This window comes from Patella vulgata, chromosome 4 (assembly GCF_932274485.2).
Source record: "Patella vulgata chromosome 4, xgPatVulg1.2, whole genome shotgun sequence".
NCBI classification, from domain to species: domain Eukaryota; kingdom Metazoa; phylum Mollusca; class Gastropoda; family Patellidae; genus Patella; species Patella vulgata.
In genome coordinates this window covers 51771288-51796155 of record NC_065882.2, presented here as the reverse complement: position 1 = coordinate 51796155, position 24868 = coordinate 51771288, and the positions used below count along the sequence as shown (strand labels likewise).

Below are 24868 nucleotides of genomic sequence, written 5' to 3'. Positions count from 1 at the left end.
CATGCGTACTAAGGGACAATCTTGAGTCAATAACGGTGTATAATGAACAGTACACACTTACAGAAAGGATACATATAAACAAAAAGTCGATACATATCGCCTTTACTCTGATATCAGTGGACAGCTACACCGTGAGTACCTTATGGCTTATATCTATTACACATTATCTGGATAGGTTCTGAATTGATTCCATTTGAAAACCTTTTCTCTAAGACAACCAAAATCAGCATTTAAACCATTGTCATTGTTTCAACATTTACACTGAGTGTAACGACCCGCCACAAATAACTAGACATTTTATGTCAACCAATTTCAAAATAGAGACAATCTTATCAAGACAAGTGTGTATACACGCGGATATGACATATGCCTAAAACACAAAAAGCGTATTTATATTTTTCCTACATTATATCAGTCGCATTATGAGGAAAGATCATGAATATTTCAATAGACATCGAGACTGCTTTATCAATACCCGAAAGATGTGTTTTATCCTGGTAGTTTTCCATTGTTTACAATACATTTCAACCTGATTTACAGAATATGTCACGACACAGGTGTATAATCAATTTTATTTTTAATGATTTCCATGAAGACATTTATTGCTTAGCCTCTGGCTTAATATTCAAAAGCTTATACCTTTGTTGAGACTAGCCTATACGTAGATTATTGTAGAACGTGCAGGTCATGGATTTAAAACAAAAATACGTATATTTATTACTGAGGTCAGTTAATTATAGAAACAATGTAGGAATGTTGATCCGTTTAAACAAGGTCGCTTTTGAACAATACACTTTTCTTTCCCCTTAGTAGTAATCGTTTTATACAGCGATGGGTTTTTGTATATGAAAATCAGTAATCACAAAGCATGAAATAAATGACAGACGTTGTATGCAACAAAACCATAACACAGTTTTATAGTATTGATAAATGATTTACATGCCAATCATGGCATCCACTATAAGATTCAACGCTCTTAATTGGGTGTGGCTATGGTATACATTGGGCGTGATTATACGTGTTGAACGAAAATGGCAACTTTCTTATATGTATGGCATTGCTACGAAAATAAGAACTACGTCCGGTGTAAGAATCTAAGCACGCTGCATAAACAGGCGTGTAATTGTCATTTCGCAGCCTTGCCCTGCCAAATTTATATGTTTCAATTCAAGCAATCTGATGAAATGATAAAACAAAGAACTCATTTTGGACAGATGTACTTAAAAACATATAATGAAAATGTTTAAATATATACATTTATTAATACATTTTTAAAAAGTCTTATATATGACAACGGACCATTAAGTATTTTAATCAAAGGCTTACATCTTTTTGTAGTGGGTCATTATTGTATATATTTGACTGGCCGACTGGTATATACGTTTAGTTGTTTAATCAACAGAAAAGTTGAACAAGGTACAAATATAATGTGACACGATCCTGTCATGCATATTATAATGCATCATAAACTTTTTATAATAGCCCGAAACGCGGATCATAGAATGAAAATATATAGCTGCCATGTGTCATTTCACGATTTAATTTTTATACAAGTGTATAGTTTTATAAGTGGCATGCAAAGGTTTAGTTATGCCCGGGACCAAGCCGCTGGTCGTATACCTCTATATATTATTATTATTACAAAATTTATATAGCGCCTCTTTCACGGATGTTTTCAAGGGCACTTTACAGTGTAACAAAAACATACATTCAAAGTAAATAACATCAAAGTAAATAACATCAAAAAAGTTTTTAAAAATACATTAAATAAGCAATTATTTCATAAAATACATACAAGAACTACAATAGACAAAATAATAGGTGTTAAAATTTGTTATAAGCCTTTAAAAATAAGAAAGTTTTAATCTGTTTTTTAAAATTAACTAGTGATGATGCAATTCGAATATTAAAAGGTAATTGATTCCATAAAATAGACGCTTGATAACTAAAAGATAACTTACTCTAACACATAGGTTTAATGTAGAGCCTAGTACTCAGATATTTTAAATGTTATTCAAATTATGTAGGGCAGCTTGTACAGCCAAGTTAATCAAGGTAGTTTCCCCAAAACTTAAAGGACAATTTTGGCGTCAATCATTATCACATATGCGTAAAAACTTAAAGGACAATATTGGCGTCAATCATTATCACATATGTGATAGAACTGGTTAAACACGTTCCAAGTATAATTTTAATACAGAGATCATTACTACGATAGATGCGTTATGAAGATTTCAAGAAAGGGAAGTGACAGACGCAAAGGAATTATCCTTGTATATAACAGACGGAAGTGACGAGTGATGACAGATACACGGGTGAATTTCTGCTCACTAATAATTCCTAAGAAGACCAAAAGTTGTTATGTGAGGCTGTGAGAGGATATCTGATAATCAAAAAAAGTAATTGAATGTCACAAAATAAGGGAAAACGAGAAAAATAGAAAAGTTCCGTACGGACGGATTGCCAATAAAACTGATGTGGATATACTACACAATCCAGAATTTGAGAGTTCCAGACAAATTCTTGATGGTCAGATGAAGAAACTAAGTAACCTGGGCCTGGCAAAATTCGTCGTACGGATCGTTTGACAACATTGTACAAAAAAGTGAATAAAATGTTTAAAAAAAAGAATGTGTATCCTTTTTTATTGCAGAGCGATGTAAACCTGGGGACGATATCAGATATTACCCTCTGATGACGTCACAGCCGATATCAGATATCACCCTCTGATGACGTCACAACAGGTTGATACGTTTCATAACGTGCATGGGAGATCAAAGCAAATAACATCTCAAGGTGTGTAAGATTAGATAAGGAGCTGACAGTTCTTGCTGTAAAAGTTAACAAAATAGATAATGATAAGGGAATATGTTGAAAATTTCAGTCAAATTACTTCACTCTGAGCCGAGTTGTCTCCGTTACAAGAACAGTGTCATTGCTACAGTTGTTACGATAATAAACTAAGTCTCGATTATCCATTTTTACGTTAACTTATTAATCGCAAATCGTATTTAAATCTGTTGAAAATATAGAGTGTCCGATGGCACCGAGATTTGATTATTTTCTTGGTAAGTTAATTGATGTCTAAGTAATTATTTATATAACATTTAAGACATAAAGAAAGACCTACAAAAGGCAGATTTAGCTCTTGCATAATGTATGTTTAACTCTTTGATTAGATACCTCAAGAAATGGTTTCACGGGGTCTTCTTCTCCCCTCTTTCTCTCTCTGCATTCCCATGATTTCATATACATTTCATATACTTATTGTATATGGTATATCACACATGGTCTATCTACTGGGCGATAAAATTTATGAAATCGATGATTCTGTGATTAATGATCACCATTAACCTACTTACGAAAAGAAAGGAGTATAGCGCCCAAGGAATTTAAACGGTATATTAAAGGGACAATAACACTCTTGCTGGCTTGACAGCTCCAGAAAATAAAAAATAGCCTTATTCTAAGTACTAGATGTGTTAGTGTCTTACTTGTTGTGTAAATTATCCATTAAATCCTATTTTACTTGTCCAGAGGGTTCAAAAATATTTTTAAATCCAAGTCACATTTGAAAAGCTTTACGTCAGGCTTTTCAAATCATTTAGTTGAATTTTTCCAATTTTTTAAATTAGGTGATGAAATTTATATCACCAATTAATTGGAATATTGTAAAATAGTACAATTTGTTGACAAGAATAAAGATTGGGAAATATTATTCAGTTACAACAAGAGTGGTATTGAGCCTTTAAACAGTAAAACAATACCCCCACGCCCACCTTAACCAGTTGTATACACTTGGGTTTTATTATTCATATAACGCCCTACAAGACCCGTATGCCTATATACTAGTACAGTTTGATTGATCAAGAAATTCAAATGATCTTGAATGAAAATATACCAATATAGATAGATAGATAGATGTTGTCAGTGATAATCAACTTGAAGCAACATTGAAGTTTTAAACAGAATTGATTCCTACTGAAAACAATGTCCTTTTCATTAAGATATCATATTGGATAATGGATCTTTAAAAGCAAGTTAATGTAAATGTGACGTAAATAAAACGTCTGAATAGACCAATGTCTGTGTACTTTAATGTTTTCACTTTTGTGCTCTTACGATAAGTGCACCACGACAAGCAGTTTCATAACTGACCCGCGGTGAACCCCTTAAACTGGAATAAAAGATAAGGTGGGTCTCATTTAGGACGTTTGCTTAAAGTATTCGTGTTTCAATAGTACTAATAGAGATATAAAGTTTTAGTGAAAAAGCTTGTCGCTAAGCAAGAAATTCCCGCCCAATAATAGGCTCTTAAACATTCAAAATGTAAACGGCACTACACCCTTCTTCGATGCTGCTTACTAAATGCAGTGTAAATGAAAATATGTGACATATAACTTTTTAAACAAATAGTGCTTTGGGAAAAGGTGCTTTGTATTGGACAAGAATCAATTCAGTTGCCCAACTAGATCATAAATTGAAAGAAGTAATTGTGTACTGTATATCAACAAATTTGGGGATCGGAGTACGATAAAGATTTTTTTTAAAAATAGCTTGAGTAAAGAGTTGTTGGCGTGTGCATATACACAAAAAAGAATGATGTAGTAGTAGATAGATATATTAATCAAACTGGTAAGCTACTTGAACTTTTATATGACCTTATCACATTTTCGATGCTGTGAAGGAAGATCTGTGTAGAGATTTTTCTGCTACTTGAGTTTTTTTGGTCCTATTTTCGCACCATTTATTCTATTTTTCATAAACTGTATTAAGTGAACGCTCGGATAAACATCAGTGATTTTGTAGTAAAAAAATAAAAGCTACAGGCAAATATTTTGTTATTACTTACTGTTAATAGAAAAACGTATTATTTATTTATATACACGGACAATAAACATCATTATCATCACCTTGTCCTGTATTGTTCATGGATGTAGATATAAGGTTAGGCCGTAGCGCCGCTGTCCGCGCAAAATTTCCCTCACACAGTATGGCGTATGTCCGTCTTCATTACCCCAGTCGGAGCAGAATTACAGTTGGGCGTTGAACCCTATTTCATTTCATTTCATTTTATTTATTATAAACTAAAATGTTTGTAGAATGGGACCCTAGTTAGATCATTTTTCATCATGGTTTCTTTGTGTATACTAATCTGCATCTGATGAATGACACGGTAGATCAGTTTTTGAAGCATGACTGCTTGCACTAATGATGTTGGTCATGTGTTTCTAAGACCAAAAAAACATTTGAATATACGTCCTTAACAGGAGTCTAGTGTGCTTAGTAATCGGAACTGAAAGTATCTAAAACAATATAGCACCATTTCATAGTGACGGTTGTCGTACACAAAGAAGGATATGCTTACTTTGTAAAGAAAACTTGATACTGCTTTTCACTGAGTTCACAATGAACTGACTAACAAAACTTTTGTTGTTTGGACTGAAGAAGTGAGTGGATTGGTGCGCAGTGGAGGACAAGAAAGCATTTCATACTACACCTATATTCACAAGCTGACGCCAACAGGTGAACAAAGCTTACCTTCAGAGAGGTTATATACATGTACGTATCAATCAATCAAAATAAAACCTGTGTTATTTATTGACATGTAGACTAGTTTTGATGTACATGTTTAAATGACATACAAGTTAGAAGAAACCCAAGTATGTGTATTAAGCAGGGCGGTTACAGAACTTTGGAAAAGGGAGATGATGATGTTGGTGTCTCACATAACAACTTTTGGTCTTCGAAGGAATTATTAGGGAACAGAAATTCGCCCGTGTATCTGTTATCACTCTTCACTTCAGTCAGTTATATAGAAGGATAACTCGTGTTTTCCTTTTGCGTTCGTCACTTCCTTTTGTTGAAACCTTCATTACACATTTATCGTAGCAATGATCTCTGTGTTAGAATTATATTTGGAACGTGTATAACGAGTTCTATCACATGTGTGATAATGACTGACACCAATATTGTCCTTTAAGTCTGTTTGTAAAGTGCTATAGCAAACAAAGTGTAATATTAGAAAATTCCATGATATAATCATGCATACCAAACCTGTTTTGTCCTAGATAATAACTTATTTAGATTGAATCAATCTAGATCACTGATTACTGGCGAATTATTTGATTTCATTTCATACATTGAAATAATAAACATAAAAATCCAGGAACAGAGCATCTGAGAACCTATATATTCGAAACTCATCTGGTCATAATTTAATATCCGTCTTTACATCACGTATGGATGATCTCAAATCTAATATTTAGACCGGAGCGTAGGACGACATCTGCTAACCGATTTCTCTTTTTCAACCTTTTATACAAGGGTGTTAACAACATTTTTGGCTCTACAAATTGAATAGTATAATGGAAACACCCACATGTCGTATCGAAGTGTAAATGTGGCTTACATTGACTCACGCCTTCAAGTACAAACAGCTCCTGTACTTTTAATTAGATTATATAAAGAAACTGATTATAAACCATACTGGCTTAGCCTTTTTAACACATCCGATACCACGTGTTATTTTGATTCATATATTATAGCTAACATAGGTCCTTGCGCGTTGCATCACAAGGTCTGCCATTGAGTCAAGTGGAATGTATTTACGTGACAAGGATTATGGTCGCCTGTCCAACCTCGTGGGTTTTCTACTGGTCCTCCACTCCAGCCCCCCCCCCCCACCACACACACACACACACACACTGCTAGAGACTTCTGCTCGCAAGCGAATTATTAAAATAAAATTGAACCGTAAATGAAGTCCCGAAATGACATAGTTTGTGTCGAGTATTTAAACACCTTGGACAAGTTCCTTGTATTTCAGCTTGTTTGGTGACTCCTCTGTGGCTATTACCCCGAGGTTATTCCATACTATCCAAGTCCAAGACACGGCTAGTGAAAACGATAGGGTATGCCTTCTAGAGCATTGTCCCAGGGGCTGGTAACCCTGCAATATTTTGTCAACAGGCTATACGTATAAATAATACACGTGTTTTTAAACTGAAGAGTCGATCTTATGCGAACATCAAACAGAAGGTTTAAATGTATTAAGTTGACTTACTTGTAAACAATAACACCATATCACTCGACTCGGGTCGTAGATCGTAGATCGTCATAACAGTTTTCGATTAATAAAATGTCACGTGTTTGATGCATTTGGTTAAACTAGAATCGTATTTGCTTTACGACTATAATTTAAATTTATTTGCTTTTGTTAAGTTAATGAGATAGCCTCAATCCACTTTGGGGGTTAAATGGTCGTTCTTCAAGACTCGATAGAAATATCCCCAAAACGACTAAGAATGCATCAAATGGACACAATGGAAACCGTCTCTGACTGTCAGTAGGATTACCATAGTGTTTCGTTTGATTTGACATTTGACAGAAATATGTAAGACTACGTACGTACGTACATTGACATTATTGTATTACCTTATCAATTTAATCCTTTAGATACATCAACTTACTAGTGAATGATATACACACGCTTCGAATACCAGTATTTATTTTTAGTGATTAGTGCATCGTCATATCGATGTCAAAAACTGTAATCCATATATACGTATATTATCCTATTATCTATTGAAATTAAACCAATGAAATGGTGCTGCATAGAAATTAAAAAAACTATCAATTATATTGTAATCTATACCTATGACGTACTATATAAAATGTACATTTCATTTGCAAAATAGACTGTATATTAAGAAATATAATTATTTAATATCTTTCTCGTATATGAGCATACAATACAAGGTGTATAATATTTTTCGACACTGCCATAGGCCTATTTCACGCGTACTGTGTCTTAAACATCATCCTTGGATTTGCTCACTTGCGTTCAAAACATATTTTCATCTCTATAGTCGTGAGGGCGGAGATTGGGATGGGCTTCATAAATGGAATAGCCTAGAGTGTCTCTTTATCTAAATACAGCACCGCTGCCATCGCTACCTTTATGCGTCACGCCAATGTTTACTACACGTGTATATCACGATTTTTGTCCCACCCGAACAACTAGGCTAAACTTTCTTTTCAAATCCCAAAGCAAAGTTAAAAATTTTTGAAACGTTTAATGTACGCTCGTACATTACACATCTTGTGCACTCACATATTCTCATAATATGTGTTAGCTTGTTGAGTCCACTTATTAACCACAAAATTGGTTTGAAATAACTTAACCTATACGTATATATATGTGGTAGTAATGCCCTTTACCGCAAAGCTCTCTGTGGATTAAAGATGCATTATGGAAGAGTTAAATCTGCCTATTGCATGGTAGGTCTTTTTTCTGGCTCCAATTTATTCACATGACAAGCTCATAATAAACTCTCTAGAACATCGGATTCCTGGGAGATTGAATTGATTAGATCATAGCATCGGTTAAAGTTAATGCGGACGCCACTCACAGACTTCCGATCGAGATTTCGTTCATTTTCGTTGCAATGGTACTTGGCAATCGTGACTTTTTAGACTATTTCTGGTCAAAATTTCAACCATTGATATAGTATACTTCTTTAGCGGAAATTCTTAATGTATTCATTTTTCATTATCTATTTTAGAACTATTTTAGCAAGAAGCCAAGAACGTCAGCTCTTTGTCTAAATCTTACATAATGCATCTTTAAATATAATCCAATGTCCACCCACAATATAGAAAGATAATCAGCGTTTTATATCCGATTAATTTCGTCACGTTGTATAGTAAGTAGCAAGTGAAGTAGTTTAATCTTGGATTCAGTAATACGCATAACGTGTTTTGTATTCGAGAGGAAATTCTCAGGTTGTCCTAAGTACTTTGAATCGTTTCAATGTGTTTACATGTCTGAAATATAAATTGAAAAGGCCATCCGTTGTTTTAAAATGTAGAAATGGTAAAGATGAAACCTTGATACTGTAATATTGACGAAACTAAGTGTTTACATTTCAAGAAGCGTCAAACCCGTTTTAAATCACATCTTTAAAAGCTATTGAGTGCATCGTACACTTTGTCATAGCAGTAGTCCATAAACGGAAATCTAATATTTATTCTGTGACGAAGTCTGTTGATTTTTTTACGATGAAAGATCTGTAATTGATATATAATACTTTAATAGTGAGATGTGTATCAGTAGGTCTTATTTTATACTTTTTAGGTCAGTATGTTTTAAACATACTCTGTAGGTACTACTGTTTTTACGTATTGCTTTACTTACGTTTCAGTTAAAAGTTTCAAGTAGAACTATAATGGCAGCTAAAGCTTCCTTTTTTGAGAGGGAAGAAGCAGCAATGAAAGAAGAATTGACCAAAGAAAAACGTAAGTTTTTAGTAAGTTTACACATGATAATATCAGACAATTCTTTAGTCCTTCTGGTGGTGTCTGGTCATCATTGCACTTTAGACAGAAAACTTGGTGAATGTATTCATAATTATTGTATGATGTAAATCATTGTGGGACAGTAATTTATATATTTAAAGGTTCGACCTGACCTCACTATGACCTATGGCCTATACTGGTCTGAGTTCAATGACCATGCATGATTTGGTTCATTGGTTTAAAAAATAAAATCTTGTAACCAGTTAGAACCGTGTTTAAAAAATAATAACCTGTATAGACCAGTTAGAATTGTATTTTACTTCATGTATTTTACGTTTTAAAATGATGTTAGCATGGAATAATGTGTGTGTGTTTAGTTAGAATAACCTGGGAATTAACCTATATGTAACCCATTCTGTATATTATTATTATACCTATGTTTTTATATTTTACAAATGGCATTAGTAAATATATATACAGTAAATTTTTTTATATAACTTATATTGTGCATAAAGCCATATAACCTATATAATGTATCGATCCCAAATATCTAAATCCATATATAACCCAATTTACTGTACATTATTGATTCTTTGCGTCTGTTATACGTTCATTAGGGCAGTAAATTGGCATTGTTCGGTTAATTGCTAATGCCTGATACCACAATATTAAAAATGAGTATAAATTTTACGACCGGTGATATTATAGTTATTGAAATTTTAAGCCTGAATAAGAGAAAGGGCGTGTAGTACAGTATTGTCGCTTACTAATATTTATAATGTAAAATTTATGTATATTTTACTTTCAACAAAACTGTATTTTTTTTATAAATGTAATTTTATTAACTATAGATTATATAGTTATAGATTACTGTACTGGGGCTTTAAATAAAGCAACAGCCTGTCATGTATAGCATTAAAATGATATTGGGTCAAGTACGACGTAATGTATGAAATAGAATTTTTACAAAACCTTTCGAAAGCTTTACAAAATTAAAAATGGAGTTAAATACAAGGTTAAGACAGAGTAAGGCCCTTTTTTTCTTCAAGTAACCTTTAAAAAAAACCCAAAAACAAACAGTATGTATGTTAAAAATGACAACCGGTATAATATCTGCAGTGTTATTCAAACATAAATGAATCGCCATATAACCGAAGACTTCAGTTAAGATCAAATTCCTAATTATACATTTTTATCTCGGCCCTAAAAATCGTTATCAATCCCGCCAAAGAAATTATTTTTATCCCGCTCCCAAACATTGTTCAATTTCGAAACTTGTTTAAATTGACAAGACAGCAGCTTTGATTTGGGTAATTAAATTATGTTTAATGTGTCGATTACATGTGTAAAGTGGATATAATCCAAAAGCGAAACTAAAATCAGTAAAAAACTTACTTCCCCTTAATATTTCGAAACGAAAATTTAATTCTGTAGGTTGTGTCCCAATCCACACAATACAACACTCTTTTTCTTACTCGAATCTAAGAGATTCGGCTCCCTTAAAAACATTATTTTGAATTGTTTGCTACTATTTGGGGAGTCACGGTGGCTCACTAACCAGGTTCAATCTCCGTGCTGGCAGAGATTGTTCCTAGAAATTTCCAGGCTGGTTTCCCCTTTTCTGTGTTCACGGGATACCTGGGTGGGAAGAAAAACCAAGATACAGTGTACATTTTACCTCATAACACCTCAATTTCATTTCATTATTGATTGGAAGGGATTTAACTAGCCTGTGTGACATCTGTCGTATTGGTACAGACTATAAATGTATCTAAATATAAGTTAATATAACTTAGAATATAATATTCAACATGGCTGTCAAAAGTAAGTTTCCTTCTTAAATTATTTAACACTTGGATACTATTTTGAAAGCTGATTATAACGTGTGTGTTTAATAAGAAATCTAATTCTGTCGTGAACAGCGTTGTATGTAGAAAAAAGAAAATCTGTTCTTTGATATTATTGCTGCTTTGTATTTCGTGTTTGTGTGTGTGAGTGTGTGTAAGGGGAGAGAGAGAGAGAGAGAGAGAGAGAGAGATAGAGAGAAAGAGAGAGAGAGAGAGAGAGAGGGCGGGGGATGTTCACGTCCATGCACTCGGGACCAACTCGGGATATTTTACCCGTGATATCACTATTATGGTTGTGATATCAAATTAAAACTGTAGACGATACGGGTCGAAGATATAAAATTTAAAAGTCATTATATGAAAACTAAATTGTGATATGAACCTATAATGTTCGTGGTTTTCCCCTTAGCAGGACGGAGGGTCTGACAAGGTGGCTATCTAGTCGTTCGAATGGGACAAAAAATCTAGATCCTGTGTACACGGTATTATCGCAATCGGATTAAAACACAGATTCTATTTCGTTCCGTTTTTTATAATTCAAAATTTCGTTTACTTGTCTGTACTACACTAGGATCTGGAAGAGTTGTTATATAACTCGCGTTCGGGATTAGCCAATGAAACGGTCTGTTACGGCGAGTGTTTGGCGTAAGTTGCGCGGACTGAGGGTAACCCGCTAGAAACGTGAACGCTGATTGGTTAATCAAATGTCTGACGTCATAGGGTCATAAACCGCTCTTATGACCTCTGACGCGACCTCCCACTACAACCGGTCAGATCTCCATGTAGTAGAGGTCATCGAAAGTATAAAAAACCGAAACGAAATACAGATCTGTATTTTAATCAGATTAATAGTGGCGTGCACGTAAAATAACCCTGTCCTCATAGCACTAGACCTGTCTTTGTTAGTCCAGTCGGTGTGTAAAGTAAGACGTTAAACCCTAGTACCTTTAATTTCAGAACATCTTATACTTGATGTTCATTCCCTTAATAGTTGTTCTTCCATATATTGTATAATGTATTATTCTCTCACTTGATCATCTTGAATATTATAATAATCTAATTGTGTTTTTCTATTTCAGCTCCTGTCTTGAAGAAAAATGAGGGAATATATAACTCCCTGAACTCTCTCAATAAACGGAGCATGGTATTGGATGAAGAAAATTTCGAAGATGTGTTTTTAAGGTGCAATGTCTGCAAGGATCGTTTTTCGGAACCAGATAAAACTCCCAAAATTCTCAATTGTCACCATTCTTTCTGTATGGAATGTATCCTTAAACTCTTTAAAACAGAGGCCGAGTATCGTCTGACGTTGACGCCATCTTTACGCGGTATGCCTACAGCGGTAACAATCCATTGCCCGTCTTGTAGACACAATTTCATTTCGACGGAAGAGAATCTGCGTCAACTACCAACAGACCATCGCATCGTTCAGTTAATGGATTTCGTAAAACATACCGATCGATACACGGTGACATTCTGCTCCAAACATAACATGCAACCATTGAATTTCTTCTGTGAACCCTGCATAAAACCAGTTTGTCGTGATTGCACCGTCATCGATCATAGAGAGACAACTGGCCATTTAGTCATGGATTTAGAACAAGCAATGAAAAAATATACTCCATTGCTTGATAAAGCTTTAACCGAAATGCAAAACGAAACAAAGCTATTAGAAGAAAAACGCATGGCTTTGGAATCTACGATCATCCGACTTGACCGTACCAAAATTGATCTCCTGCAAAGTATACATCAGACTTTTGATAAAATTCGTGTCAGTTTGTGCGAGCGAGAGAGAGAATTGCGGGATATTGCCGAAAGTGAAATTACGAAAGAGAGGACCCGATTAACTGAAAAGATTCAATTGTTGAAAGCCCGCAACACAACTCTAAAGGAACACAGTAAACAACTAAAAAGTGCCAAAGATGAGTCCAACGTGGAAGAAATGTTCCGTACTCATCAGGATATACGAGAAAGTAGAATAGCACCACCTATAAAAGTTAGAGAATTTGATGATGGTCTTCTGACCACATTTTCGTTCAACTCGACAGAGGACGGCATGCTTTTGTCTAAACTTTCGAATTTCGGAGACATTAATTCTAAAGTCGAACATGATACCTTACGACCTCGCGGTGCATTAAAGGCTCGGATAGCACGGCGCTGACTATATAGCAGTAGCCTTGCTTATTTATCGTATGCTTGTTGTAACTTTCGACCATAATTTTAAGATAATGATATGTATATGGCCGTTCAGCAATACATTTGGTCCCATTTATAATGTTCCGAAAATGTAGATAAACCTTAACAGCGATTCTCAGAGACCCATGTCATATTCCTCCCCTTGGGATCCCAGATTGGCCAGATTTCCTCCCCCATTTTAAAATGTTTTACTATTATGCGGTTATTATTGAAACTAAATTGCTTTATGAATTGCAATCAAATGAAACAAATCGGATCCCTTTCGCTCCCATGGCCACAGTTAACAAATGTCACCCGAGCATCGAAAATTAACATGAACAAGCTTTTCTAACCTCAATAATTCAATAGTGCAAAAGAGGATGCAGTCTGAAGCAGCACCTTTTTGTGAGCTGTTACTTCGTGTATGGTTGTGTATATTGGTGTTTCATTTGATATTTATACAGTTTGGAGATCCTCTCCTGGCTCAAATCCCCCCCCCCCCCCGTTCCTAATCGAGCTGAGATTCGCTCGGTTAGAAATTGTTCGCCTGGGAACCAAGTTTCCCCTGCTTGTGAATCATTTGGGCGGATGAACACCTGGCATGAGATATATGTAAGAGATAAAGTGACTCTATGGTGATCTTATATGGTTGTTGGTAATCTTAAGTTACGAGATCTATACTCATGTCCAAAAGAAAGTATACGCTGTGCATTTCATACTGCATCAACCAAAGTCGTTTTTCCATTCTATACGGTATTTGGGTACAATTTCAATTTGTTTTACCTTTTGTTGCTTAGAAATGTTGAGTTTGGATGCAAGAGACAAGCTCAGTAATGTTTTATCAATTGTTTTTAATCTAAACAAAACTTAGACATATTTTTAGTGTGTATACTTTCTTTTGGACATCAGTATACTTTAATATACCCTTTTTACTAGTTGTCCAGGAATATTTTATTATTCTTTGACAACTGTGATACATTTCTTCAGTCTTCATTCATTTTCTTTATACAAAAAAATTATAATTGAAAGGGGTCTAATATGACTTAAAGGTACAATATTCCAGACTAAAAGAAATATAGACTTTAAGTCCACACACATTAAAAAATAACCCCATCAAAAGGCAGATTGGTCCAATAATTATCAGTCATCAAAGGTAATTGAGGCCCTCTAAAGTTGTTGTTATTTTCTATTGATTTTAATAAGATCATCACTTTATAATGCATGTTCCAGTTTTGTTTAGCAGTAGAACATGCCCAAAATAGCTAATTCCAAAGCATTTCCTTAAACCACATTTTGACAACACAACGCCTCTATATCTTGGTAAATTTTCGGAGTTGTATTTTCTTTATAAACTTTTTTTTCGTCTTGAAATATTACATTATGGCGGTGGTCATTATTTATTTACGTGATTATTGAATTAATTTTCGGCTACGGTTCTTAAGATTTGTGGTTAATGTTATTATGATGTTTGAACATATCTAGTCATTGAAATGTTTATTATGTAAAGCATTTTATTAGATACCCTATTTAAGAAAAGAAAACAATCTCCCCAATGTCGCTAGTTATGATTTTTTTTTATTATCAAAATAGGCATGGACCGTTGTCATACAATGATCTTTAAAACTTTGTAGCGAGGTATTGTCTTGTCGGCCTGTACAATTGATACATTCTCCGGCGCTTTGCGCAAGTTAAAACAGCGTCAAATGTTCAAATCTCAACACATAGCATTACGGTTTGAATTGAAATAAGTAATTCTACCACAAATAGTGAAGAATGTGTCAATAAATTAGTTAACGAACAGTTTTTTCTGTATGGTAATCCCTTCTAGATTTTCAAAGCGATGTTTCTAATGCTGTACAGGACGTCAGGGCATCGCCCAGGTGATATCTCGCCATCGGGCCCTTGGCCTTAGCCAGCTCGTAAAATTTGGTGGGGCTATGGAATTTTTTGGAGGGGCTGAGATTGAGAATGTTGCCGGCTAAGCTGGCCACCGCAAGCAAAGTGCCGAAGGTGAAAGCCAGGTTGGGGGGTATGGGGAAATGGATAATTATATTTGCTAAACTTTATATATAGAATGTCTTTTTTCGTTCCACTCCAGTATCAGGACACACTTATGATTTTTAACGAAGTGACACGCGCAATGAAAATGGGTGCTTTCTTTCGGCAGGGGGTCACGGTGGCCAAGTGGGTCAGACGTTGGCTCGCGGCTCGCTTGTCTGGAGGTCGGGACTTCGATTTTTATCCAACTTCCATTAATGATAATCCATGGGAATTAACTCCAAAATAAGAAAGTTCGTCTGCTTTGATTATCTCCCTTTACTTGTATTTCGCCCCAAATCCCATTCAAAAACATTCCTTCGCCAAGAATGCTGGACTCAGACTAGCAATTATTTGCCCATTGACTTCAATGTTAAATGGCTGTAACATCACAGGCTGTAGCTTTTTGCTCAACATTCCGTTGGTTCCAATCTTTATAGGCACAATGGGGACCAGATTTGGCAATCTCCTCATCATAATTTTGTAGAGGGTTGACCATTTAGATTTTTTGCTACGCGGATTTGAAGTTGACTGGGGTGAAAATCTCACTTCCGACACAATGATTGCTCTGCAGAAAGACACTTTACACCCCCTATCCCTCCGCTGTAATATCATCAGTATTACCCAAAACTGCTATGAAATTGCAAATTTGATCCCGTTTCTCCAATTCTAGACAAAAATTTAAGGGAAAAATTGTCTATAACTCAACTGGCATCATGAAATTTGGGGAAATAATTACTAGTCTTAGCCCTGCTGAACTACAGATGATTCTGACAATATCCACTTTCTGAAATGAAATGAAATGGGGTTTAACGTCCTACTGTTCTGCTCCAATACTGGGCTAATGAAGACGGGCATACGCCATACAGTGTGCTATGAGGGAAATTTTGCCCGGGCAGCGGCACTATCGCCTACTCTTATATCGAATTCCAACTGCCAAGGGATCTTTTACGTGCATTCCAATGTTTACACGGGACCTCATTTTTTCGTTTCATCCAAAGGACTAGACAGCTGTCCTTGTCAGGCCCTCCGTTCTGCATCACTGACGAGGGGAAACCACGTCGGAAAATCGGGATGAACTTTCTCGGCCAATGCAGGTATCGAACACCCGACCTCCAGGCTAGCGAGCCAGCGCCTTACCCACCTAGCCACCGGGACTCCCTAACCACATTCTACAAGTAATCCCGATTAGTTTTATGAGAAAATATCTATCTTATTAGTTATATCTATGGTGTAGTTCTATTTCATACACTTCGTACATGGCCTTTCAAAAAGACCTGGGGAAACAAATAGGTCGCCATTTTTCGGAAAATATAAAATATGAACAATTAATCCACACTAAAATGAACTCAAATTGATTATAGAACATTTAATGAAGAAAACAAAATATCAATGATAATCTCTGGGCATGGATATATACTTATATACTCTTCAACAGAACCACTGAGCTGCACATGCGGCACATAATAATACTGATAGCGCCATACACGTGGGCGGGGTTCAGTGTCAAATTTGACACTTAAGGAAGGGTTGATGAAAACTGCCGGGTGCTGGTTTATCCTACCCATGTTTGCTTTCCTATAGGTTCTTGCATAAGATTTACTGTGTTACATGTCGACCAGGTCAGATTGCCCCAAATCGTGATTTGACGGTTGATTAGGAGCATGCCATGACGACTTGCTGAATGTCTGAGGATTGGTGGAGCAATTACTCATCAAGACAAAAATCAAAAACGTCCATTTTCACTTTTGACCGTGTATCTCTTTGCGAGTGAAATGGGGCCGTCAGATAAGCCGCCCATATGAACTGTTTATGTTCATACGTAGGCAATTGGCCTGTTATTAACATACACTGGTTACCTCTAATAAATACAGCAGTACATTTCCGCAGTTTTGTATTGTTTCTGAATATCCCCTACTTTAATTGAAGAGTATAATTGGAGTTAAGAGAGGCCAATCAAAGTTTCACCGGCTTGTGTTGACCATTTATGGAGAGATGTCCTTATTAACATTCAGCTTTGACAATATTGTACTTTGCATGGGATTAACAATTTCTTAAATGACTTTAAGAGACTTTAATCCACAGTGGTCATATCAACCCTTACGTGAAGGGAAAAACATACAAGAAAACAAGATAGTTTACATAAACAAGTTTATCTCATTAAGAATCATGCCCCATATCTGCACTACAATAGTTTGCATAAACTTTGTACATTATTGCAGGCAGCAAGCACTGCATGAATAATATTAATATAATATATATGTATCATAGGCCAAAATATTAACAACCACACAATCATGCCATACCGCCATGTAGGGTTGGCTGGCAATCATATATTCTTGGCTTTTTATCAAATCTGTCTTTATTAGAAACAATAAATAAATTTATTTTATTTTCAATTTATTTCAATTTCTGTAAGAGATGAACCATAAGTTTATGGTACACCTTTCATATTCTATTTGAACATACACACATATAACATAATTTGAAATATTTTCAAATCAAGGACACATTGTTTTACAATAAAAACAACCCTGGGAAAAAAACAAGATTTTAAAAAAAAAGCTCACAAGAACTTTCTTTTTTTAAAACAAAATTTCTCATTCTGGTTTCATCTTTTTCTCATGAGTAGCATTTCTACACGTAATTTCATCTTTAATATATAAAGGAATGTGTATTCAATATCTATTTACAATCCGTGCATTTTCAACGCCATAAAAATATCACAAAAACATCTAGATAGGTCTCTCTCCTAATCTATCAAATAAAATAACACACTGGTTTTTAATAAGATCTTGAAAAACTAGAACTCTCTCTTAAAGACAAGGCCCCATGGGTGATTGGCAAAAACATTGAATTGAACTTTACAAAACCACTAAGTCAAAATATGTGGAATTACATGCCATTATTGTATTTATGTCATCATGGCACCAACTATTTGTGATGTGAAACTACCTCACACTCACTATGTCATCAAATGATATGAAATTACACTCGGAATAATTCTAAAATATAAATCACCTCATGGAATTTTCTCCTCTCTTTCAGAACTGCTATGCTTTAAATAATACATGTTAATATTAGTCATTCTAGAGATATTTTTGTTTGTGACCATCTGGCATGTTCTCCTTTGTTAGTTGTTTCTTTGCTTTATCATGGCACATAATATCACAGTTACTAATTGCATTGCACTTCCAGATGCCAGCACTTCCTGCCTCAGAAACGATTTGATAAAAGAGTAAAAGCAAAGATAACTAACCAAAGAGAGCAAACCAGTCAGTCCGGGAAAATTAATGCTCCAAAAGGACTAATTATGTGAATGAAAAGCAGATTAATCACCAGTATTGAATTCAATTGCTGATTATCATCAGAAATTTACAATTAAGAAAACACTTATCAGAAATGTTCTATTAAGAAAACATTTATCAGAAATGTACAAGCATGTTTTATGATCAGAAATGTACAATCATGTTGATTATCAGAAATGTAATCTAAGAAAACAATTATCAGAAATGATGTTTATATAAGAATGTACAAGCATGTCTATTATCAGAAATGCACTAACAAACACATACCTATCATCAGAAATGCAATGATACAAGCACAGTTATCAGAAATTTAATAATAAAAACATTAATGATCACCAGTCAGAAATAATATAGATAGGGGTGGGGACCTGTGGTTGATGTGCTCTTAAATAGAAGCTACATGTACTAAATGTGCATCTTTTTTTATATTATGGCATTAGTGAATAAGCAGCAGATGTATCTATTTATAAAAGCATTATTATAATATTATGTATCTTAAAAGCACTAAATTCCTGTGCAAAAAGTTATGCCTTACAGAAAACATACACAGTATGAAGTCGGGGAAAGAAAGTGATCACAGACCTTTAATTTGACTTTGTCCAGCTCATGTGTAGCGTAGAAATATAGGAGTTCAACCCCATTTCATCTATATATGTAGTGTTTAAGGTATGACAATTGGGTAGGAGTGGTGAGGTACTGGTACTATTGAATTACAACAGTATAACACATATTTTTTAAGTAGAAAGATAGCATAAGTTATTTTTATGTGAATAACTTTTCACAACTTTTTATTTTGATTAGAATACAGATGGTCTACTGGTCTACAATTAACATACAAGACATATTTCATTAAACGGTATATGAACCTCTTTAATTATTACCAAGTTTACCATATAATTTAGAATTCTTAACAGATGATATTTTTTCAAAATCATAGTATAATCATACAAAATATTCGGAAGCTGTTTGGGATAAATTTCTATATCACAAATTTTTTACAAAATATAAATTCACTTAGTTATGGAAGACAAATTATTTGATGGTATTTTTAGATTGCTACAGCATCCTTAACTAATAATAAAATATAAGTGCATAAATTACTGCTTCCTAGCATTCTAAGTTATATAGTACAAAACCTCTAGCTTTCTCAGACCTTCTTCCATCTGTTATAATTATTTATTTTAGACTGATCAGTCAAGTCAGTTTGTTGGCAAATACTTCGTAAATCGAATTGAACATAAAATATAATTTAATCAAATCATTTAACTTTAAATATGGTGAGCAGTGGAATATGGATTGTAATATTATTAACATATACTATTTATATGGAACTTTAAAGCCTTTTTATGGTCAGAATAAAATTCTTGGGTAGGTTCTGGTGTAGCTACATGTACCAGACTTTAAGCCCAGTATGGTATACTTATTCAAATATTTTACTCCAATTATGTATAGGGCGGTGGTTTACAAATAAATTATTCATTAAGAAATGAAAATAAAATAAATATACATTCCACCCAAATTTTATATGTGCCATGTTAATGTGCATACGATGATCATCTTTCGATCCTGTGTCATGCTATGAACCCCAAAGAATCTTTCATTTCTTTCATAAATATCACCTTTATAATTTTGACAGTAGATCAATTGTCTGCTTATATGTTCTGCACAACAGTATGCATGATGAATGTGGGCATATTGTATCAGGCATCAAATAGATAAGTATTTAACAAAATACATGTTAAGTTGAAATTATGAAATGCACACCATTTACTTATCACAGTACAATTTAAAGCCATCACAATCATATCCAGGTTGTTTTAGTTTAAACCCAGCCTAGTTTACAATATTACATCCATTATATTAATACTTTAAAATAGAACATTAAAAGTAATCCCAAAAATATTTGGAACCATGTTAAGTTACACCTTGTGTTAAATTCCATGTGAGTATTAACCTAATAATATATTTATAATACATTTTGATACTTAGTATTCATATTTGAAGATGTATGATTTTTGATATTTGAATTTGATGTGGTTTTAATTTTAATAAGATGAGGAATAATTAAACACAGAATAGTCATTATAAATATTTGCCATACATGTAGTAAGAAATCTTTTGTTATTATTGCCTTTAGATTTATTATTCTAATAATATGAAGTTATACTCGGCAGGATTTTAAGTTAAAAAGTTTTAAAATAATTATTATTCATGCCTGACCAAGGAGACAAGTTTTAACTTTTAATATCATTGAAGCCATATTACATGTGATTAGATTTCAAACCATAACCTGTAAATAAAGTTGTGTGGTTATTTCTTAGAGAGAAATTCCAAAAGGTTAGTCTGTTCCAAGTTGTAACAATTAGTAGTCATTGTGACACATTATATACATATTAATTCAGAAATTCAAACAGTTAAAAGTACCAAATACCCTAACTATAATCAACTGCTATTTTGGTTGCCTACTAATTTAGAAATTGAGTTTTCCAATGCTTTATTAGAGAAATCTGTGAGCAGAAAATAGTAAGCTTATGAGAAGTATAATATTCCATGCAAAGATTACGAGTTCTGTTTTCTGAATTAATGACAACATGGCTTCTTTAAGTAGTGCATCATGTTCCACAGTTTTCATTGTTCACAGATTAAACAATGCACTAACTAAAACCCTGTTGAAGTGTATAAATATCTTATCTGATCAGTATCACAACACAACTAGGCCAGTTCACACAAGCATACACTTCTTAAGTTTCTTAATCAAGAACTTTTATCTTTTTATCTGCTTGAAAACGGACACAGCTTATCCCTATTTATACCTCCTAAATGTATTAAGATGTATATTTAGAGTAACTAATCACATCACGACTTTGTTACTAATATGTATGATGGTGTATAGTAACATATCCTACTAGGAAATTTACGCAGCAACATCAAATTTCATAAATATATTATGATATAAACTATTTCTAAGTCCTTGTTCTTCATACAAACAATTGAAAAATTTATCGGCACAACAAATAAGGCATCAATGCTTACTTACAATAATATATTAAAATGTTTATAAATATTTCAAAAAGCACAAAAGAAACAAAACATTATGTTAGTGACAGAAGAAAGATTTTACAAATACCTTGATTCATAAATATATATAAATAATAAATAAATGTCAATATTTTTTTGTCTATATTTTTTTCAGTCTTTTTTTTAACCCCCGAACCAATTTTATTTTTACTCTTTTTTTTTTCTTTGTATTTCAAATAAATTCATTATTCTCTATCCTTATAACGGAATATATCCTATTTGAGGATTAATACGAACACCTTATTTCTGTTGGCTTTATAACAGCCTTCCAGTCATGAATTATCTTCCTTAGCAAATCATTTATTAAAATACAACTCAATACACCTCTGTTAAGATGAATATCCGAATGTTATTTATCTTACTTGATATTATAAACAAAGATTTCACATAATAAATAATCTTATTAAAATTATATAACAATTCTATTTCGCTTATTATATTTTTTTGCTACGCTACATTGTAACCTGACATAATTTCTATGAAAACATAATTTCTATGAAAACTGTGTTCTGCTAGCCCAAGTTCTATAAACACTAGCCAACCATACTATAAACCTATCAAAGTCACTCTCATATGTTTGGGATATAAAATTCTCATGATTTACCACAAAATGCAGCCCCGGTTACCAATAACAGCAATTTGATTAGTCAATAAGTTTAGGTAACCTGTTTCAAAGAAATTATGTCAGATGTGAATGTAGCAGAACATCAAAATCAAAATTTAATTGACGTCTGATTTTAATCAGATCACAAAATAAATAATCTACTTGGACCAAAATAGGTTTTTGGTCAAATATTTTTTTCCATTAACCATTTTTGACAATGACAAGAGCATTCTGACATCATACAGTCTGAATACCTTATACCTATTTTTAAAAAAAAATAATAAAACTTGACAATTATTCTCAATCAATAAATAAAATCACTTTAAACTGTCATTATTATTTTGGCATATAATTTATAAGCTTAACAATTACATAGGTTAACAGTATTAGGGCTTTCTAAAAGGGGAGTTGTCATGTAATAATCAACAGTTAATGAGTTATAACTTATAAGCACACTTTTCTGTCAGTATCCATGCTGGGTAAAATATTTGTTGGTCTAGTTGAAATAATGTTTAGCTACATGTACATAAATAACCAATCTTTTCAAACAACACAAAATTTACATTTATTTTTCACTGTTGTTAGCTTCTCATTCTATCTACATGTAGATAATGTATGCCTTGTACATAAAATTACTTTTCTCATACTTTTAAAGTGCTATAGACAAAAACAGATTATCGTTATTATTAAAAAAATCCCTTTTCAAGAAAACTAGTTGTAGATGCAATATTAATATAGATCATAGTCTGGCCACATTATTCAAAGGATGAGACATATTTTAAACCTGAATGATAGTTGAATATAAAAATATTGAACTTTCAATTGTTTCAATGTTAATGTAAAGTATTTAGACAAAATCTCATTGAGATTATACATGTACATATACTTATGAAAACTTTGAAATAAAACAAATGAAATAATTGCTGCAGTAATTTCGTACTATTCTGTATCTTTATGTTCAAGACTGAAACTTTAATAGACTAGAATATCCGTTTGGTGTTCGTATTGCAATTTACACCATTGGACAAATATAAGTTTCTGCGTAATGAGACACAAGGAAGCAAAATAATCCTTATCAAACAATAAGCAGATGACATAAGGATAATTAATATATAATATTAAGCAGATTAATAATAATGCACAGCTCAAAATATGAATAAATAACTTGCACTTAATTAAGAACAAATGAAATCTAAAAATTTGCCCCTTAAAGGAAACCAAATGCTGTCTTAAACCGTCAAGATTTCAAGTTCTGTGAATAAGGAATAATCGTTTGTCAGATTTGGCTCACTCTTGGAATTGGAACCATCTGGGGCTAGAATATATAAAACTGTACAATTTCTTCAATATATATATCACTTGATGAATAAATCACCAATTCCTTCACTAAAGTCCAAAGAATCTGACAGGACTGTTTCCATTTCTGTCTGGTTGGAAAAAAAAATACTGACTTCACAAATTTATTTCGAGATCATAATCATTTGATCCATGTACAGATCCATATATAAGTATCAGACACTCCACTTCCTAATTAATCCGTTCATCCGTTCACTCATCCGTCCAGTTTTTCCATAATTTCACTGCTAACTACATACCGACTGGGAACTGTCATATTCTATTATAAGGCGTTTTATGTGGCCTAACTTTTTATGCAAGTATTCATAGCGTCTCTTTTGTTCAACATACTTGGGATCAGTTTTCTTGGCTTCATATTCCTTGACTATTCGCTTTTTCAATTCCTAAAAGAAATGTAATGAATAGTTTTCAAAACAAAGAAAGCATTGAATAATTTCAAAACATTAAGGAAGCAATTAATAGAAAGAAAATGCATACACGCTTAATTTAGAAAAATAAAAAAACATTAATTTTATATTATTTGGTTCAGTATAGACTTTTAAGTCTATCTTCATTTCTTCTTGCATTAATTAATACAAAAATAAGTCACTTTATTAATTCCATCCGTAAAGAGGATTAAAAAAACTACCCTCAAATATTTTTCTTTTTCCTTTGCTTTTCTTAATCTGGTGTAAGTTTTAATTTCAAAACTCTCTTTTCAATTCTATTTATCAATCCGATTGACAGTAATTACAGAGAGTGAAAATAGGGATTTTAAAAGCATTAACTTGAGAGACAAATGCTATCCTTACCTCAAAATCTTTGGTCCCTTCCTTACTTCCTTTCACCTGTGACCGTAACTCACCAAATTTTAAAACAACAGATTCGATCTGTGCATGAAGTTGTCGATATTCTTCATACTGGGTGTTAAAATCTTTTTTATATTTAAGTCTTTGGTCAGTATTGGTTATCAGAGTGTATGAGCTGAAAGAGGTCATTTGTAAATTACGATTATTTCAGAACAGCTTTGACTGGACACATGGATATTCATTTCAAATGCTTTTTGTTTTCTGTAACATTTTACTATAGTGTATATTATGTTCAATTGAGTTACACAAGATCATTCCACCCAATGTACACTGTACTCCCTCAAACCTTAACCACAATACATCTTGAAATGCAAA

General features: G+C 33.4%; 2 protein-coding genes across 2 annotated transcripts in view; one reads left to right on the top strand and one right to left on the bottom strand.

The window, feature by feature from the left end:
- LOC126818396 (tripartite motif-containing protein 2) lies at window positions 1-14879 on the top strand. Its single transcript, XM_050545802.1, has 3 exons — window positions 1-131; window positions 9207-9300; window positions 12227-14879. Exons 2-3 carry the CDS (start codon window positions 9231-9233, stop codon window positions 13306-13308), a joined length of 1152 nt encoding a protein of 383 aa, XP_050401759.1. The 5' UTR covers window positions 1-131; window positions 9207-9230; the 3' UTR covers window positions 13309-14879.
- Window positions 14880-17496: 2617 nt separating this feature from the next.
- The window catches only part of LOC126818392 (RNA polymerase II elongation factor ELL), a 29203-nt gene continuing 21831 nt past the window's right edge, over window positions 17497-24868 (bottom strand). The window contains exons 11-12 of the mRNA XM_050545794.2: window positions 24497-24668; window positions 17497-24088 (exon numbers count right to left, since the gene is read on the bottom strand). Coding sequence (XP_050401751.1) covers window positions 23933-24088; window positions 24497-24668 — 328 coding nt within the window. The 3' untranslated portion in view covers window positions 17497-23932. The remainder of the gene's footprint in view (window positions 24089-24496; window positions 24669-24868) is intronic.